Below are 16,563 nucleotides of genomic sequence, written 5' to 3'. Positions count from 1 at the left end.
GATGGTACTCCACTTAGCGTGCAAGAATATCTGTCAAATCAAGAAGAAATTAAACATTCGTAAAGCAAATAAAGAGAGTTTGAGCACGATATTGTGCTTGCAAGTTTCATACTTGCACAAAATGTTATTTTCGCTTTGTGTTTTACTGCCCTCAAGTTTTGCCATGGATGTGACGTCATACGTAAGATGCATGCCATAAAACACTGATCTGGATGTACAAAGTTTCAGTTTACTTTTTATAAAACATTCATACTAATGATTGTCTTCTTTAATCACAGTATCCTAGCAACATGTACATCATACGTCATATACTAATAATGAAGAACATGCTGTGCATTTTTCATCAAGAATGTTCATTTCATTAATGTCACTGTGCACAATATCAACGACTGAAATGGAATTTGGTGCATTTGTGTGCATCTGTACACTTAGGTTAAGAAACACTGTACTAAAAGAATTATGGGACAGTTCACTAAAAACATCTTTTTCTACAATCAGCAACTGAGAGTCAGTCACACATTGCATTTCAAAACCATTTTTAACAATCTCTTAATTTTGTGATTTGGGTGAAATAAGAAATAAGAACAGTGAAATAAGACAACCAAGAAGATTTTAAAATCTTGGCTACGTTGTAATGGGTCAAATCTGTGAAATTTCAATACAATCATTGATTTTACATCAGGGACAGAAGTGCAATCGCAAGACAATGAGACCTCTAGGTCCTTTGACTGACTGAATATTATGATCTCCACTCCAAAATGCTAACCTTAGAAAACAATTTGAAACTTCCCTAAAGGCTTCATACGCGAACATGAGTTTTCATCTGAGGTTTCCAAACCATTAAGTATGAAACATAGGTAGCTTTGTGAACATTATTTAAGTTTTCTAAAGTTTCACATTTTAAAAAGCAATTCAAAGAACAATGAAAACTGTCAAGTCCAAATTAAGCCGTGAAAACTACTGAATCTCTCAAATAGATCAGATGCTTTAAAAAAAGGCAAATCCATTTTATATGCTTATTTTGGAGAGAGTGACGGAAAAAAGGATAAATGTGAAATTTAAAAAAATGATTCAAGGAGCTTAATGCAACGACCCTCAAAACTTCAAAACAATAATACAAAACAAACCTATAGGTTTTCAGTTATAGGCACCAAAATCTAAGACCATCATCACAGCAATGTGCCAATGACTCCAAAATTCAATACATCACATTCATTACTAACTGGTGCTCAGAGAGTCATCAGTTGGAGGGTCTTGTTCCAGTAGTGCATAGGATCGTGGGTGCTCAGTCCCATCAGGCTTTGGAATTTGTTCCCTGGAAGGCAGACGCTAAGTTGACTGCAGCTGAGATGGGTGTAGAGTAGCCTGCTGTTAAGTTCTGCAGCCCAACCACCAGACATTTCCAGCTGAATCGCAGAGCCTTGCCCAGGTTCTGGCAGACAGAAGCAAACAATCATATAAAGGTGAAGGCAAATATTAAAGAAATTACAGGATTTAATGAAACAAGTGAATCATAGTCAAATAGAAGCTAAGGTATAAACTGAAGTAAAATCTGTAGTTGTAATGCATCCAGGTCAGTTTAATCTCACTTTCAGCCCTGATAGTAAGCAGGGCAATGTCAGCCGGGTACAGTTTGGGTACGGTTTGCATACTTTACAATGGAAAATTGCCAGTTTGCTGTATGGACTGGGTACGAATCGGTTCTTGGTAGCAGTGGAAAAGCAGCATTAGAGCTGCCGTTTCGCTTATCTCAGCATCTTTGGTGTGTGGGAGGAGACACAAGGAATGGAGAACGTGGAAACTCCAAATATATACAGAGCAATGGGTGGGATTAAATTCACAACCCATGAGGTGAGGGGAACCGTGCTACACCCTGTGAAACAACTCAGCTAGTATATCGTTGTTCCTTAAGTCACTCATGTAGCTAATTACTAAAAAATAATGACCTGTACCGTGTGCTTAAATCCTTTCTCCTGAAGCACAGATCAGCTAACATGGGGTTCACATTTTTGTTTATTGACTTGCACATGCAGGGTCTACATGATTTTAACCCGCTATTGTACTGCAAGAATTCAACTACAGAAACTAATGCCGATTTGGAGAGATTGTATAAATACAGGACAGAAAAAATCTGTATCATTTTTCTTGCTGAAAGCGAACCCTACGTACAATGCGCATATCATTGTGTGCATGGCAACTTGGGTGCTCACGAGGAGTGAAGTCCTTTTAATAACGCCCCAAGTACACGTCTTTACACACTGTACATCGTGTATGATCAAAGGTTAGGCTTTATAAATCTACCCTTTACTGTGCTCAGGAGAGCGCTGTTCTCATCCTGATACAATTTAGATTAAATTTGCAGGACAAAAACTGAAATGGTCAACAAATATTTTATGGTAACCGGACTTCTAATATATACAAATATCCGTCAAATAAATATAATTTTGAAAAGTTTGACTCTACGGTGCATACGTCCGATTAATACTTATAGTGATTTCGATAACGTAGCTTGTGTCGCTTTAACATTTTCTCGTGTGTGGTTCTTCTAATGATGTATTTACTTATGAACGTTCCATGCTACGTTAATTATTACCTTTGACTCGGGGATCTTAGAGTTTGTTTTTCATCCCGTTATTTCATTATACTATACGCTGAATGTCTCCTAATGTAATGTAATAACTACATAAATTGCAGCCTAATGTGTTCAGGAAAACACATATGATGTCGTTCGCAGTACACATTAAATGTTTGTAAATAATCTGACCGATTTAAATACATGGGACTCGAAACAATGTCCTTCACTTTATATAATATTCCATAAATAGTCTCTCCTTGCCCATATACTGTACAGAGTTTTGACGTCCAATTTAATTTAGTCCAGCCTAATAAACCAACCTTTCTATATTTCTTATTCCTTTTTTTCCTCTTATTTTTCTTTTCCTTTTTCCTTCTTTCAGCTTCTTCGTCATCTTCTATCAATGGCTCATATTTTTCCGGCAGGAAAGATAAATGAACAGGCTTAGAGCATTTTTTGCCCATTTTTTCGGTTCGCTGCTTCGCATTTTGGTCTATGGGAATTTCGTTGTTCCCTGTACCAGCCGCAAGGTCACGCTTCTCTCTTTCGTTGTTCTGTAGATTGAAATCTACTTTTTCGGTATCCATGGCAATTCCACATGTGTCTTCCAGGCTTGATTCAGAATTATTAGTGTTTTGATCCGCTCTTTCCTTAACATAATATCGTAAAATTCTTGTGTGCGAACTTTTTACGTACCCCACTTACGTCAGACCTTTATTGCGCGCACACACACACACACACACACACACGCACACACACACACACACACACAGAGTGAGAGAGAGAGAGAGCACAGTTTATCCAGTCTGGACAACAAGCTGTAAAGTACAATAAATGTTACAAGTACTGTATTGCACTCGATGCCGCTAAAGGCCAAAGTTCGAAGACAAACTGCACTGAAGTTTCCCTCCGCACTCCTTTGTATTAATAATGAATCAGACAATGAGTAGAGGACTAAAATGTGATTTTTAAAAAAATTTCCCATATGGAATATTGAATTATTTTTCACAAAAATACAGATCATTTTAATATTAATTCCGTTTTAAAACAACAATAAATAAGCAAATAGATTCATTTGACAAGCCTCATATTTCTTGGCAATGTCTAGGAATGGCCCACAACTACACCATCCATCCATCCATCCATCCATCCATCCAAACAACTTAATGCAGCTCTCACTCCAGGGCTGTTATACTGAGGTCCATGTTTCACTTGTTTCGTCCCATAGCTGTAGCACGTGTGGTTTGTGAATGTGATTGAGCCCCAGAATTCCCACTCAGACTCTCCCTGCCTAGGCTCCAAGTCAAACATGCCATACAAAGGCTAAACATACAGGATACAGATAACACCTCTGCCCATCTGAGTAATGCCTGCAGCTATTGGTGGATTTAATACGGTCAACCAATCACCTTCTGTGTTATTATGTTTCTTAATGAAATAGGCTTGGACAGAGAACAAAAAATATCAGACTTAGCAAGACAGAAGGTCATCGCAGCATTAAGTGAAAGAAATAACCTGAATCATCTCTTTACATGTATCTTCTATGAATACAGTTGCTGTTACCCACACTGAATATTAGTCTCCACTATCGGTTGTCATTATTGCCTTTATCCAGCAGTTTTGCAACTGCCCCATAAACAGAATTAAAAGGGCACCATGTGACCTGCACACTTAGCAGCAGCCTTCGGATCTCTCGAATCTGGCATGCGAAGTGACAGGCTGCTTAGGCAATAGTGAATGACTGAACGATAACCTTTGGAGTTTATAAAAAAACGTTGGTTTTCCTAGACGGCCTTTGCACATAGCAATGGCTCCATAGGAGTAAATGTCTGTCCCACAAGCAACATGGGATTAATATCCCACATATTTTGACAGAACACGGCATTCAAAAGGTGTTAAAATATTTTTATCAATACAAAGAAAGATAATTTCACTGTACAAAAGCTTTTCAGTCAAAAAAAAATCCAGGTTAAAAAAAAAAATCCTTGGCAACCGTGCGTACAAACACAAGCAATTATATTACCTTACATTTTTACAAAACAGACTCACAAAACAGAAATTTCTCAATTTCCCATTATTTCTGATTATCCTTATTACCTTGTGGCATAATTAAAGCTGTGGTATTCGATCTTTTGACAGGGATGCCCTGGGGCGCAATATTACGCGGCGAATGGGCGCCGAGTGGGGGCAGGGGAGCGAGTCCAGGGAGTTGGGGAAGCGAGGGATTTATTGGAGAAATGAGGGTTTTATTGGGGGAACAGCAAGGCTCACAGGGAAAACCAGGTAGCAATGTCAATGACAGGACTAGGGGAAGACACACATGGAGGCACTTAAATACACCAGACTACATTGAACAAGACTAGACACAGCTGGTAACACAGGGATTCTACACAAGGTAGCGAGGGGGGGGGGGGGGCGTGGCACACGGGAGGTTCGGACAAGCGGGACATGACACTATTTATTTATCCTTTTAATAAGTATTTATTTAAATATTTGACAATTCATTTTAAACAAAACCTGGTTGTTTCTCCAGTTAAGGAGCATGCAAAACAAATGGCGATTGGTAACTACAGAAGTGTAAGAAATAACATAGAAAGACCACTCAAATAGGCCTTTACCATTCTTTGGCTACATCAAAATTTCCTGGCGGATGTGGCATATTTTTTCTGCTCCTAGGTTACTTGCAAATGATTCCAGTGTGGCTTGACTAGTCCCAGTGAGAGTTCAGCCAGACACCATCTGACAAATTACATTACTTTGGGCAATATAATTCCTGTATCGAACAGGAAGTTTTGGAAACTGCAGGCATTGTTCTAGAGGGAAACCCAGTGCTTGGATCATCAGAATCATCTCAGTGAAGGATAGTGGGTATACTCCTCAGATTGCTGTGTCTACATAACAAAGGTCTACAGGGACAATAAAGGCATATGCTTATATCTCCCTGCCACATGTCAGGAGCAAAAAAACAAAATAGAAAAGAAAAAAAAATAACCCAGAAAGTATTTAATGTCCAATACTGTATTTGTAGCTGTATGCAATTTTTGACGCTAATTTCATTCACAATTTCACCCAACCATCCAAGGAAACAATGGAGACTTGGTATACAAGTGCTCAGTTGAAGAAGTCAGTAAGACTTGTGCTGAATAAAATCGAAGGTAAATAAAAGAAATATGTAACATTCAAGTAAACATCTTGAGGCTGCGGGAGTTTTGGTATTACACTACAGTGAAAATAATACTTGGTTAAGAAATGCAATTGAAGTACAGTATTTTCTGAACAGAGTAAAATGCCTGTATCACAAAGCAGGATTTCTTGCTTTCCGGATAACTTGTCGTATTTAAGGTGGTCAGAGCTAAAAGTAAGTGAACAGAAGACCATTTAAACCGGGGTACCTTAAATCCGGCTTTGTGATACAGACCCCGGGAAACATATAAACATTTATACACTGTCAACTTCAGCAACGTAACATTAACTGGAAAGAAATGAGTTGGCTTTGGAACTGGCAACCAAGTGAATGATAGGCTTTTCCTAAATCATAGTAAATGCGAATAAATATAGGAGGAGATAAATAAGATATACAATGGTATTACTGCAAAATTTAAAAATCGTAAACCACTGAACCAGAAATTTTCTTTTTATAAACGTCTCTCTTACATATTAACATAAATTCATTTCCCATGCTTTGGTGGACCCAACGAATAGCCTTTAAACCAGTCTTTTATATATATTTTTTTTCAGTAGTGCAACAAAGAAAAGGAATATTACGCCCTACTGGCTAAATGTATATGTATTTAAAATAAAGATTTTACATTCATATTCATGACCTATTTCGTACCAAAAATAAAGTCTTTATTTGAATGCGCAGGCACAGCATGGCAGTTTAATCCCAAGTGCAATAAAAAATGCCAGCGACTATTTGTGCATCATTCTTGTGAACTTGTCAATAATGACAGGCACATTAAAGAAAGGCAGAGATGTATATAGAGGCGGAAGACATCTACGTCATCATAGAGGTTGTGCACATTTATAATTATGCAGTATGCGGGAATTGGCATAAAAGATTTTTCTGCAATACTTTAACAAGATAAAGCATTAGATAAACAGGAAGATGCAAGAGGGTGCCAATCTGTACTTCCTGGAGATGGTAACTGCTGCGTAGGCAGATACCTCAGTTCTTATTTGGAGCTACATGTTTTGATCTTTGACCTGGTCTCTGTTCTCCAACTTCTGTCTAGGGCAGTGTTTCCCAATACGGTCCTCGTTGGACCCACAGTCGGTCCATGTTTTTGCTCCCTCCGAACTCCCTGCCAGGCAGTTCACAAAAACGTGGACTGTCTGTGGGTCCCAAGGACCAGATTGGGAAGCACCGGTCTAGGACATCACCGTTCTGAGAACAGTGAGAACTGTGGTACCATGCTAAGAACCATATTTGATAGTCTTAAAAAAGATTCAGAGAACCTAGAATCCTTAATATATCTCATTAACATATTCGTGTATTTGTTATTCTGTATAAAAAAAGTCCAAAAAGATTTAATATAAAAACAAAGAAGCACAAAATCCAAACCAACCCTGAGAAAAAGAGAATAAACTCTGAATGCCTTCACTCTTTCAGCTTTTTGGACTCTCACTCAAAGTGTTCAACAAGGGCCTCCCTTCTGAAGCAAGGCCTTCTCTCCTGCCTACGGGGTCATTTAGTTCCCTTCTGCGTCTGCGTCACGGGACGTGCCACAAGAGGGCAGCCTTTCCCCATCTTCTCTTCCTCCTCCTCCTCTTCTTCCTCCTCCTCTCCCTCTTCCTCCGGGTGGTCGCTCTCCTCCCTAAGCCGCTTTACCAGGCCCATGTGGTCGATGGGGAGTTGGAGAAGAGCCATGGGCACCTGGGAGATGCGAGGGCTGGTGGGCGCCCCCTCCACGGGCATGTGACCCACTGGCTTCTGGAGCCTCCAGACCTGCACGTCATCCTGCTGCCGGTGGGTCTTCATGTGGGCGTTACGGCTCTTGATTTTAAAAAACACCCTGCAGAATGACATGAGGCAGAAAACACAGAGAAATGGGCAACAGAAGCTGGAGCCAAAACGAAATATTAAACCATAATCGAACACAGCTTCCTCCACATTGCAGCAGTACTGTTTTGCCTACACAAAATCCAGGTAATCCAACGCGGATCATTTTCGGATTCAGAAAGTATAAATCCAGACCAGGATTTTGTTTCAACCAACCAGCTGAGCAGTTATGCTACTGGTAACGCTTTACTTGAGGGCACAAAAAAAATAAAATAATAGTGAACAACACCCTACCACCCATATCATTATGGACCTTGCTTTGCGCATTGGCCGCAGTCATGGTGAAGCAGAAAAAAGCCTTCCTCAAACTGTTCCCACAAGGTGGAAGCATAGAATTGTTGAAAATGTATTGGTATGCTGAAGCATTAAGAATGCCCTTTATTGGAAATAAGGGGTCTAGCCTAACACTTGAAAAACAACCCCATACCATTATTCCTACTCCTACGTAAAACATTTTCACTTGACACAATGCAGTCAGGCGGGTAACGTTCGCCTGGCATCTGCCATCAGACCACCAGAAATAGAAGCATGATTCGTCAATCCATAGAACATGTTTCCACTGCCCCAGTGTGCAGTGGCGGTGTGCTTTACACCACTCCATCCAATGCTTGGTATTGCGCTTGGTGACGTGAGGCTTGCATGCAGCTGCTCGACCATGAAAGTCTATTCCATGGGGCTCCCAGTGCACTATTTTTCTGCTGGGGTTTAATACCAGAGGAAGTTTGGATCTCTGCAATTATTTAGTCAACAGAGCGTTGGCGACTTTTACACACTATGCGCCTCAGCACTCGGCGACCCCCGCTCTGTTAATTTACCTGCCATTTCGTGGCTAAGTTCCTGTTGTTCCTGAATGCTTCCATTTTGCAATAATACCACTTATGGTTGACCGTGGTATATCTAGCAGGGACTAAATTTCATGAACTGACATATTGCAAAGGTGGCATCCGATGACAGTACCACGCTTGAATTCACTGAGCACTTCAGAACAATGTTTGTAAACTTGACTGCATGACTAGGTGCTTGATTTTATATATTTGCGGCAAAGGAGCTGCATGGGTCCATATAGTGTATAGATTGTATTCAAACAGATTCATGGTGTGATATCACGTGTTGTAGCAGATTGACTGTAATATCTGTTTTTACACCAACATGAAAATCATTTAAGCATCAATTTCTTTGACTGCTTAAGATATTCGCACAGTATCGCATATAGTATTTTAACTGAGCCAAGAAGGTATGAACACAATACATTCATAAACACAATACTCGAGGGACTTCTTACTTGCCGCACTCTTTGCAAGGGAAGAGAAGCGTGGAGTCAGTCTCCCCGCTGGTGGTGCTATGGGCCGGGGAGCTTTTCAGGGAGCTTGATACTGACTGGGCCTGTGTCTTGGGTTTGCTTCTGTCTGAGAGAGGCTTGGGGCATGAGCTCGGGCTGCTGTGAATTCGCCCATGTCCGCTCAAGGCTGGCTTAGAGGAGAAGACCTGTTGTGGAGAGATGATAACGTTAACCCAGAGATACTCTGATATTTATCTGAATGGGACTGCATTACTTTATATGACCAAGGATTTATATAGCTAGATGGCAAAGAAGTCATTTTTAAATATGAAGAAATTGCCTTTTTACAAGTGTCAAGTCACAGAAAATGTTACGAAAAACATACACATGCATGAAATTGCAATAAGCTTTAACTGACAGGAAAGACATTGAGTCACAGGATGCGTGTGTGGGGGTGTTAATATTGTTTCCATTGCTGTGTCGTCTGGTAGTAACAACGTCGGCCTCGGTGAGGACCCTCACCAAACCACAGCCAGGCACTTCACACACGAAAGTGCTCTTGGACAGGACCACGGTGCCATTGGTGGGGGGGTCTGACAGGTCAGGTGACCTGAGGGCTTTGGGCTCCCGCTCCTGGGACTTCTTCGCATCCAACTCCGCCTCGGCCCAGTCATTCTGAAGACAGCGGTGGGTAGCCGGTCAGGTTATCTTACCATTCCTTAATGAGCCATCCGGTCATTCAACCTATTGCACTAGAGAAATGCGTCCAGCCTTCCTGCTTCTGCTTAGAGCAGGCTTCCCCCTCCGAAAGGACAGATTTGTTAACATTCTAATAAATAGTAACGAGGGAAGATGTGGATTGGTCATTACCGAGCTCTCGGGGACCAGGTCAGACGGGCATGTCTTCTGTTTCTTGCCCAAACTTGATATCTTTTTGCAGGTGTAGTAGTACTCGACACACTGTGCCACTGTCTTTGTTTTAACCTACAGAAGAAGAAGAAGCAAAGAAAATAGATAAACATGTCAAAGACATGTATTATCGAGTTCAGAAACTCATACGTTCATACTCTTATGATGAAACTGGCAGAGCACACTTCTATCTACTTTGGACATATCCTTCATCGGACTCTCACACCAGAGCACTACTGGTCCTGAAGATTAAAGGATTTACATTGAAAATATTCATTAAAAAAGCAGCAGAAGGCATAAGATTTGCCTAAATTCTTACCAAAACTGATTTCATATCAGATTCATGGAAGAGAACCCAGAAGATGCACTAGGAGGACTTTAGATCAGTGTTTCTTTACATTATAGTGGAGGATCTTCTGTAAGTAATTCAGGTCTGCACTTATTCAATATCTAAACAGGTATTATTAGCTGCACAAGGGAGCTTGAAAATAACGTACCTATATTATCTTCTGACAAGAACAGCATGCTTCACCAAGGCCATTGCTGAGAATCTCAGTAGACCTATTTTTCTAATCTAAGGTTTAGTGTTTAATGTCAAAGCTCTAAGCTTTAATGTGTAATTCTGTATCAGACCACCACACAAGACACTAGGAACAGAAAGGGCATCGCTCTAATATAATTCACTTCTCTTCAGCCAAACTCTAAGGCTTGATTTGTCACTCTCCTTTTGGCCTAAGTGGTTTCTTATTATAATTTTGTAACTTTCCAGGGGCTCATAACATGATAATTGATTACATAATCACTCCCTATGTACTTTCTCACCACACAAAACACTCCGCATTGTACTGTTACACATTCGTTTACAAATGGATTGCCTAAAAGCTTACTATTGTAACATAATAAGTGGAATAAAAGGAAATACCATTTTCTGTATGAGAAAGAAGTCCTTGTTGTGTATGATAAAGGCTTTATTGAACAGCTTCTTCTCCGCCACTGTCCACTTATCAGACCCTGCAAGACAAAGGGCAGAAACAGAACAGATTAATTTATTGTGTTCTTTCTAAATACACAAACAATAAAAAAATGTCTTCACTTGCACACTCAAGCAAAGTTGCAAAGTTTCTTTTATTATCATGAATGCAGTGATTCCAGTTAGGGTAAGAAGTGGAATCTGACATAAGTTTCAGTCAGGGGATTCTTAAGCATGCTGATTGAAAGCCTGAAAATCCAGACAGAAGGTCCTAAAGGCTTGGTATAAGGCCTACAAGGTCTCTAGGAGTTGATGTTGACTGGATGAAACTTTTAACAGTAATAATGGTGTGATAATCAAAGTCAATTTCCAGTAATTGAGAAACTGGGAGACCGACATACCTGCATAATGATAATCTGAAAGAGGGTTAGACTTATGTCTCACTGGCTTCAACACAAGCAATTTCTCCACGGTTGCCTGTCAAAAAACAAACAAACAGACCTGTTAACAGCCTCTGTGTCCAGATCTTTACAATTTCCAAGTAGAATTTTGTCACCTATAAAAGTGAACCTTATCAAACTCAATAAAGGAAACCGTTCTCAGAAATTATGATGAAACACAACTTAAATCTTAAAACAACGGGAAAAAAAATCATGGTTGACATTTTTATTCTTGCATTTCTGTCCACTTAATGATATTTTTGCTAATGAATGGAAAACTACTTGAACTAGTTCATTAAAAAAAAGCAAAAATCACAGGATAAGCCCTAAAATACTCCTGGTCATTTGCAAAATGCTGCATTTGGCTAAAACCCACATTTCAGTACAGTGTCCAGCCATCTTAGCTGGCATTTAGTCCTTATGTAAATTTGTGCTGTTGCTACTGTCTGCATGAGGACTCTTACCATGAAGTTCCCCCTGCATTCAAAAAGACAGTGGAGAGCTAGTTCAGTATTGGCGCCCCCTCCTGGCAGTATGCTGGAACACGCCATATTCACAAGATTGTCCACTGTTGGAGTGGTGGGAGTGCGTTAGGGACATTAGTATGAAACTGACTTGAAAATCAGGCAGATTATAAATCACAAAGCAGTCTATGGAGTCGTAGTCAGTGCCCCACAAGTACCTTTCTGCTGGGCAACTGGGCTGTCCAAGTCCCCCCAGGGGGTCCACAGAAGGCCAGCCTTGTGTATGTCCTTTTCCACCTGGGATGGTTCCTGCAAGTCGGGAATCACAGCCTGGAAACGGGGGCCGATGTTAATCCGCCTGCCAAGAATCGACACTGACCTCAGAACCAGGTGGCTGCCTCCATGGAATGCCAGTTAGTTTAAACTGTGTGAAAATTACTGTGGAATAGGGGGTGTTAGAGATGGGGGGGGGGGGGGGGGTAGAGCTTACGGTTCAATGTCCACAGGCTTCTCTCCTGGGCCCAGTGTCGTCAATATAAGATTTCCAGAAGCGTTATCTGCCAATCACACACAAACAACTGTATACTCTACACTGACAACATACTTTGAAACACATCAAGTTCCAACCACAAACCTTACAATCGGTTTCCTTGTGCACTTAATTATTTCGGCTGGTGTGAAAACGTAATATTCAATATCAGTCAAAGGTCCAGACGCATCTACTGGAAATCATTTGTTTACCAATAACGTAATGACCCTAAGCACACCTCAAGGTTACGTAAGTATTGCATTATCTTTAGAACAAAGAGATGGAGTGCTGTGACAGATGACCTGGCCCCCACGATCCCCCAACCTAAACCATATAGAGCTGCTTGAAAATTATTGAAAAAAAAGGGTTGAAAAGTAAAAGCAAGGTAGCCAACTTGTGCTCAGAACTTGTGGAAACTCCTTTTGGACTGTTGGAGAAACATTCCAGGTGGCTACATCCAGAAGCTGGTTGAAAGAATGCCAAGAGTCTGCAATGCTGTCATCGAAGCTAAGGGGGGCTATTCTGAAGAGTCTAAAGTCTGAGAAAATTTTGTGATGTCCAGCACTTTAATATGTATTTCTTCATTGCCTCGAGGCCTTTTACTATAAGGTAAATAACATAGTTGAAACAGAGACAAATGCATTAAAAGCATGTGTGTTCCCATCAATTTGTGCACATACAAACTTACTTGTTTTGCAGATAATCACACGTGGAGGGACTGGGTTGAGGCTCCCTCCTGGTGGCCCTGGGCCTGTTTTAACATTGCTGAAGAGCCCAGATCCTTGTCGGACAGGGCTGAGCATGGGAGGTGGGGTGTAGGAGGTGGAGTCGCCCATGATGTGTGGTGAGCGTAGCTGGCTTTGGTACAGGATGGTGACTCTGGTCATGGAGGTGGGGCTGGATGTGGGAATGACCAGCGGCTGCAGGCGATGGCGGTTCTTCTTCTTGACTGGCCTGGCTGCCTGCCCCTCTACCTCTCCGGCACTCTCGCTTTTTAACATCTGCACAGCAGAAAGAGGCAGCCCGCCAAGTGAAACAAAGAGATTATGCCATGCGTTTGTTTGACACACAATCACTAGGTCAAAACACATTTTTAAGTCTGTCGCTATTTATTTTACAGCTTTTTTGCTATTGTCGGTCAATGAGCAGAAATACCATTTCAAAGCATAAAACTAATGACCAGCATAAAAACATGTATTACAACGTATAATGATTTTGTTTCCTTTAAGGCATTTATAAACACTATTAAATACTCCTATTGAGTGTTTTTATGCATTTGTCTAAACTATTCCCGTTTATGTTTGCAATAATTTGATGACTAATAATGGCATACATGCTAACATGCTACAGAATAACAAGGTCAATTATTCTGCGACATTTATTCTAAATGAGAAACTCCTTAATTTGGTAAAATTGTTATGTCCCACAACATAGCAGATTGAAGATGGATGGATGGATGTGTGGATGGATGGAAGGTGTATTACTATACACCAGTGATTCTCAAACTCTGTCCTCTGGACTCACTGCCCTGCTTGTTTTCCTGCTATCCCAGCCCCACACACAACTCCCAGCTGTCTTTCAGCTTCTGATTGACTGAACAAACCTGATCCAGGTAATCAGCAGTGTGTAGGGCAGGGATAGCTGGAAAACAAGCAGGGCAGGGGGTCCCGAAGACCGAGTTTGAGAACCACTGCTATACACAAACAGATAGAAATTTGACTACAGAATAATCTGAATTTAGACCATGCATTGCTTCTGATTAACAGGTTTCTGGTCGGCTTAAATGAGGAAGCCAAGTTGAAAAGGTCCAATCGTGCAAAAGTGAGGGGCACACGAGAGGTCAGCTGCGGGAATCCGGGGAGGAATGAGGGCAAGGGCAGGGATTGGTGGAAGCTGGGTTTCTGAAGGGGTGGGGGTGGGGGAGGTACACTCACAGAGGAAGCGGCATGTATCTGGGGCCGCTCAGAGCACAGCCACGGCGCCTGCGGAGACAGACCGGTGTGGCTGCTGGGGCCTTTGTCAGGGCTGTGCCAGCGAGGAGCGACGGGCAACTTGGTGACAGGGGGCTGAAGCTTGACAGGCACAGAGACAGGCATGACGACCGGGTGGGCAGGCTCATCCTCCCGGGGCAGCTGAACGCCCCCCTCCTTCTGCTCGTAGATACACACAGAAGCGGTCTGACGTTTGACCCACATTTCCATAACAGCCTACTTATGGTCATCATCTTGGTTTGCATCAGCGAGGAGATCAATGATTGATAGTATAACTGCAATAGTACAATATTGCCTATTCTCGACTGCTCTAAAACTACTATTCTAAGACGACTATTTTATGCAAGATCCATCATTCTCAAACATGCACTATCATTTAAAAAAAAGCACTGTGAGACTTATAAAAACAGATTTAGCTGACCTAATTCTAGGGCCTCGTGTTTAACGTAGAAAAGCACCAAGATTATTTCGGCAGCAATTGAATCAACTGCAATGGCAGAAATCTGACCGAAGACCTTTTAAGAGTGATGGCGAGTTAAACTCCCTTAATGTGCAGTCAGATGCTGCTGAATGTTGTTAGAACATCACGGACCCAAACCCAGTAGCTGTATCGCCAAGGGTCTGGGTCCGTGTGGAGCTGAAAGTGATCTCGTAGAATGCAAACGATTTTGCTGATCGTCATGTTCACAGAAGCCACAGGCAAGTCGGAAAGCACCATCGATCAGCACAAGCTAAACACTGCGTTTCTAATCGAAAATGTGCTCCAAGCCAGCATATCACGGCCCAAGCCTAAAACTTCTATAAGAGACTTCAGCAACGGAGAACGGTGCGTCTGCGGGGCGTGCCGTGACACGTCGCCGGCTCCTCACCGTTTTGGGTGTGGGCAGAGCCCGGAAGCCCCCGTGAGACCGCATGTGGCCGTTCAGGGCCGGCAGACTCTTGAACACCTTCTTGCAGGTAGAGCACAACAGCTTGTTGCTGCTGTCGTTCTTCTCCAACACCTCTGGTTTGACCACAATGCTGCAGGCGGCATGACCGTGGAAGGGGATGCTGAACAGGTGACCGTATGACATGTAATACTAACGTTCGGCAAATTACCACCTTTAACAAAATTTATAATGAAATCAAATGTGAAACCAAATGAACTTATACCTGTGGTCAGGAGATAGTGGATCGTCCTGGTAGTTTGGTAAGCGCATCTATAGGAGCAGAACAGAGAACAATGAGAAGCTTTTATATTTTCCTATATGCTTTAACAACCTATGTACCTTAACCCGTGCACCTAAAGTATTTCAAAAATCCAAGCAAGATTCATTCATAGTCTGCTTAAATATATTAGCCACCTACTCAAAACGCATTGTAATGCATTTATTTTGTTTGTTTTCATAAAAATTCAGGTTTGCTTAATACTTCTGGCCAAGGCGAGAAGCATTACAGGTATTCCTTGTTAAACACGCACTTTGTTTACACAATATGGCAGCAGGCCAGAAGGTGCACGCCCATCTGCCTGTGGACACACCAAAGCGTGGGACTGTTTTCATAAGCGAATTTGGGAACCAGACACCAGGCACTTAAAGACACTTTCAAGAGGGACTTTGCACTAAAAAGGAGACTGCATATAAGTTACAGATAGCATAATATAAAATCTTTCACTCTTTTTGAGTTCTTTTTCTTTTAAGTGTTTTCAGGTTTTTGATAAATTCATATAAATTTCTGTTAAGCAGAAAGTTAACGTCTCTAGCTTTAGTTGGTTAAAATGAACTCTCTGAATTGTCTGCCACATCTCTTTTGTCAAAGAATTAACTGTTTCGTTTTCCATGCGCAATGCTTTAAATGGAATCATGCAGACCTGTGACCTGTATAGGATAAATGGTTTAAGACGGGTGAACGGATTCTAACAGTGAAAAATATGACTTGTAACACATCATAAAAACACATTATATATTTACCTACTTAGCTAACTGATGAGTTGGGTTTAACTAAGTTACCATTTGTGACTGAATATACAAGAGGGAAAAACAAGACTTTGCAAGTACAGAGAGTCAACTTTAACTCAATTTAATTCAGCTAATTGCCTGAAAACAGGCTATTAATTTTTAGTTGAAGACGCCCTGATTTATGAAAAGACTCTCTAATGGAAGAAGAAGGCGTGTTCTTTATAGTCCGAAACATCCACCGATAACAGCCCTATGCAGTCAGGCCACAACATGCTCTTTATTCAGCTCCTTTGAAAATTGGATTGAATATTAAAAAGAAACTTTTCTCACACACACAGGGTTGCGTTAACTGCCAGGTATGCGTGTGTGGAGCAGGCATGTGTGTGTGTGTGTGTGTGGGGGGGGGG

The 16,563-nt window shown here is 41.4% G+C and overlaps 1 protein-coding gene across 2 annotated transcripts in view; it reads right to left on the bottom strand.

Moving 5' to 3' along the window:
• Positions 1-215: 215 nt before the first annotated feature.
• LOC125707722 (transcriptional-regulating factor 1-like) overlaps positions 216-16,563 on the bottom strand; it is a 36,332-nt gene continuing 19,984 nt past the window's right edge. Inside the window, exons 4-17 of one of the 2 annotated variants that reach the window (XM_048975011.1) lie at positions 15,372-15,418; positions 15,089-15,269; positions 14,163-14,378; positions 12,917-13,229; positions 12,190-12,256; positions 11,918-12,057; positions 11,700-11,803; positions 11,197-11,272; positions 10,748-10,836; positions 9,787-9,900; positions 9,439-9,591; positions 8,920-9,122; positions 2,896-7,590; positions 216-1,432 (exon numbers count right to left, since the gene is read on the bottom strand). In XM_048975011.1, coding sequence (XP_048830968.1) covers positions 7,263-7,590; positions 8,920-9,122; positions 9,439-9,591; positions 9,787-9,900; positions 10,748-10,836; positions 11,197-11,272; positions 11,700-11,803; positions 11,918-12,057; positions 12,190-12,256; positions 12,917-13,229; positions 14,163-14,378; positions 15,089-15,269; positions 15,372-15,418 — 2,031 coding nt within the window. In that variant the 3' untranslated portion in view covers positions 216-1,432; positions 2,896-7,262. The remainder of the gene's footprint in view (positions 1,433-2,895; positions 7,591-8,919; positions 9,123-9,438; positions 9,592-9,786; positions 9,901-10,747; positions 10,837-11,196; positions 11,273-11,699; positions 11,804-11,917; positions 12,058-12,189; positions 12,257-12,916; positions 13,230-14,162; positions 14,379-15,088; positions 15,270-15,371; positions 15,419-16,563) is intronic. The other variant, XM_048975012.1, reaches the window with a different exon arrangement.

Source organism: Brienomyrus brachyistius, chromosome 14, assembly GCF_023856365.1.
Source record: "Brienomyrus brachyistius isolate T26 chromosome 14, BBRACH_0.4, whole genome shotgun sequence".
Classification (NCBI taxonomy): domain Eukaryota; kingdom Metazoa; phylum Chordata; class Actinopteri; order Osteoglossiformes; family Mormyridae; genus Brienomyrus; species Brienomyrus brachyistius.
This window is presented reverse-complemented; position numbering and strand designations above follow the sequence as displayed.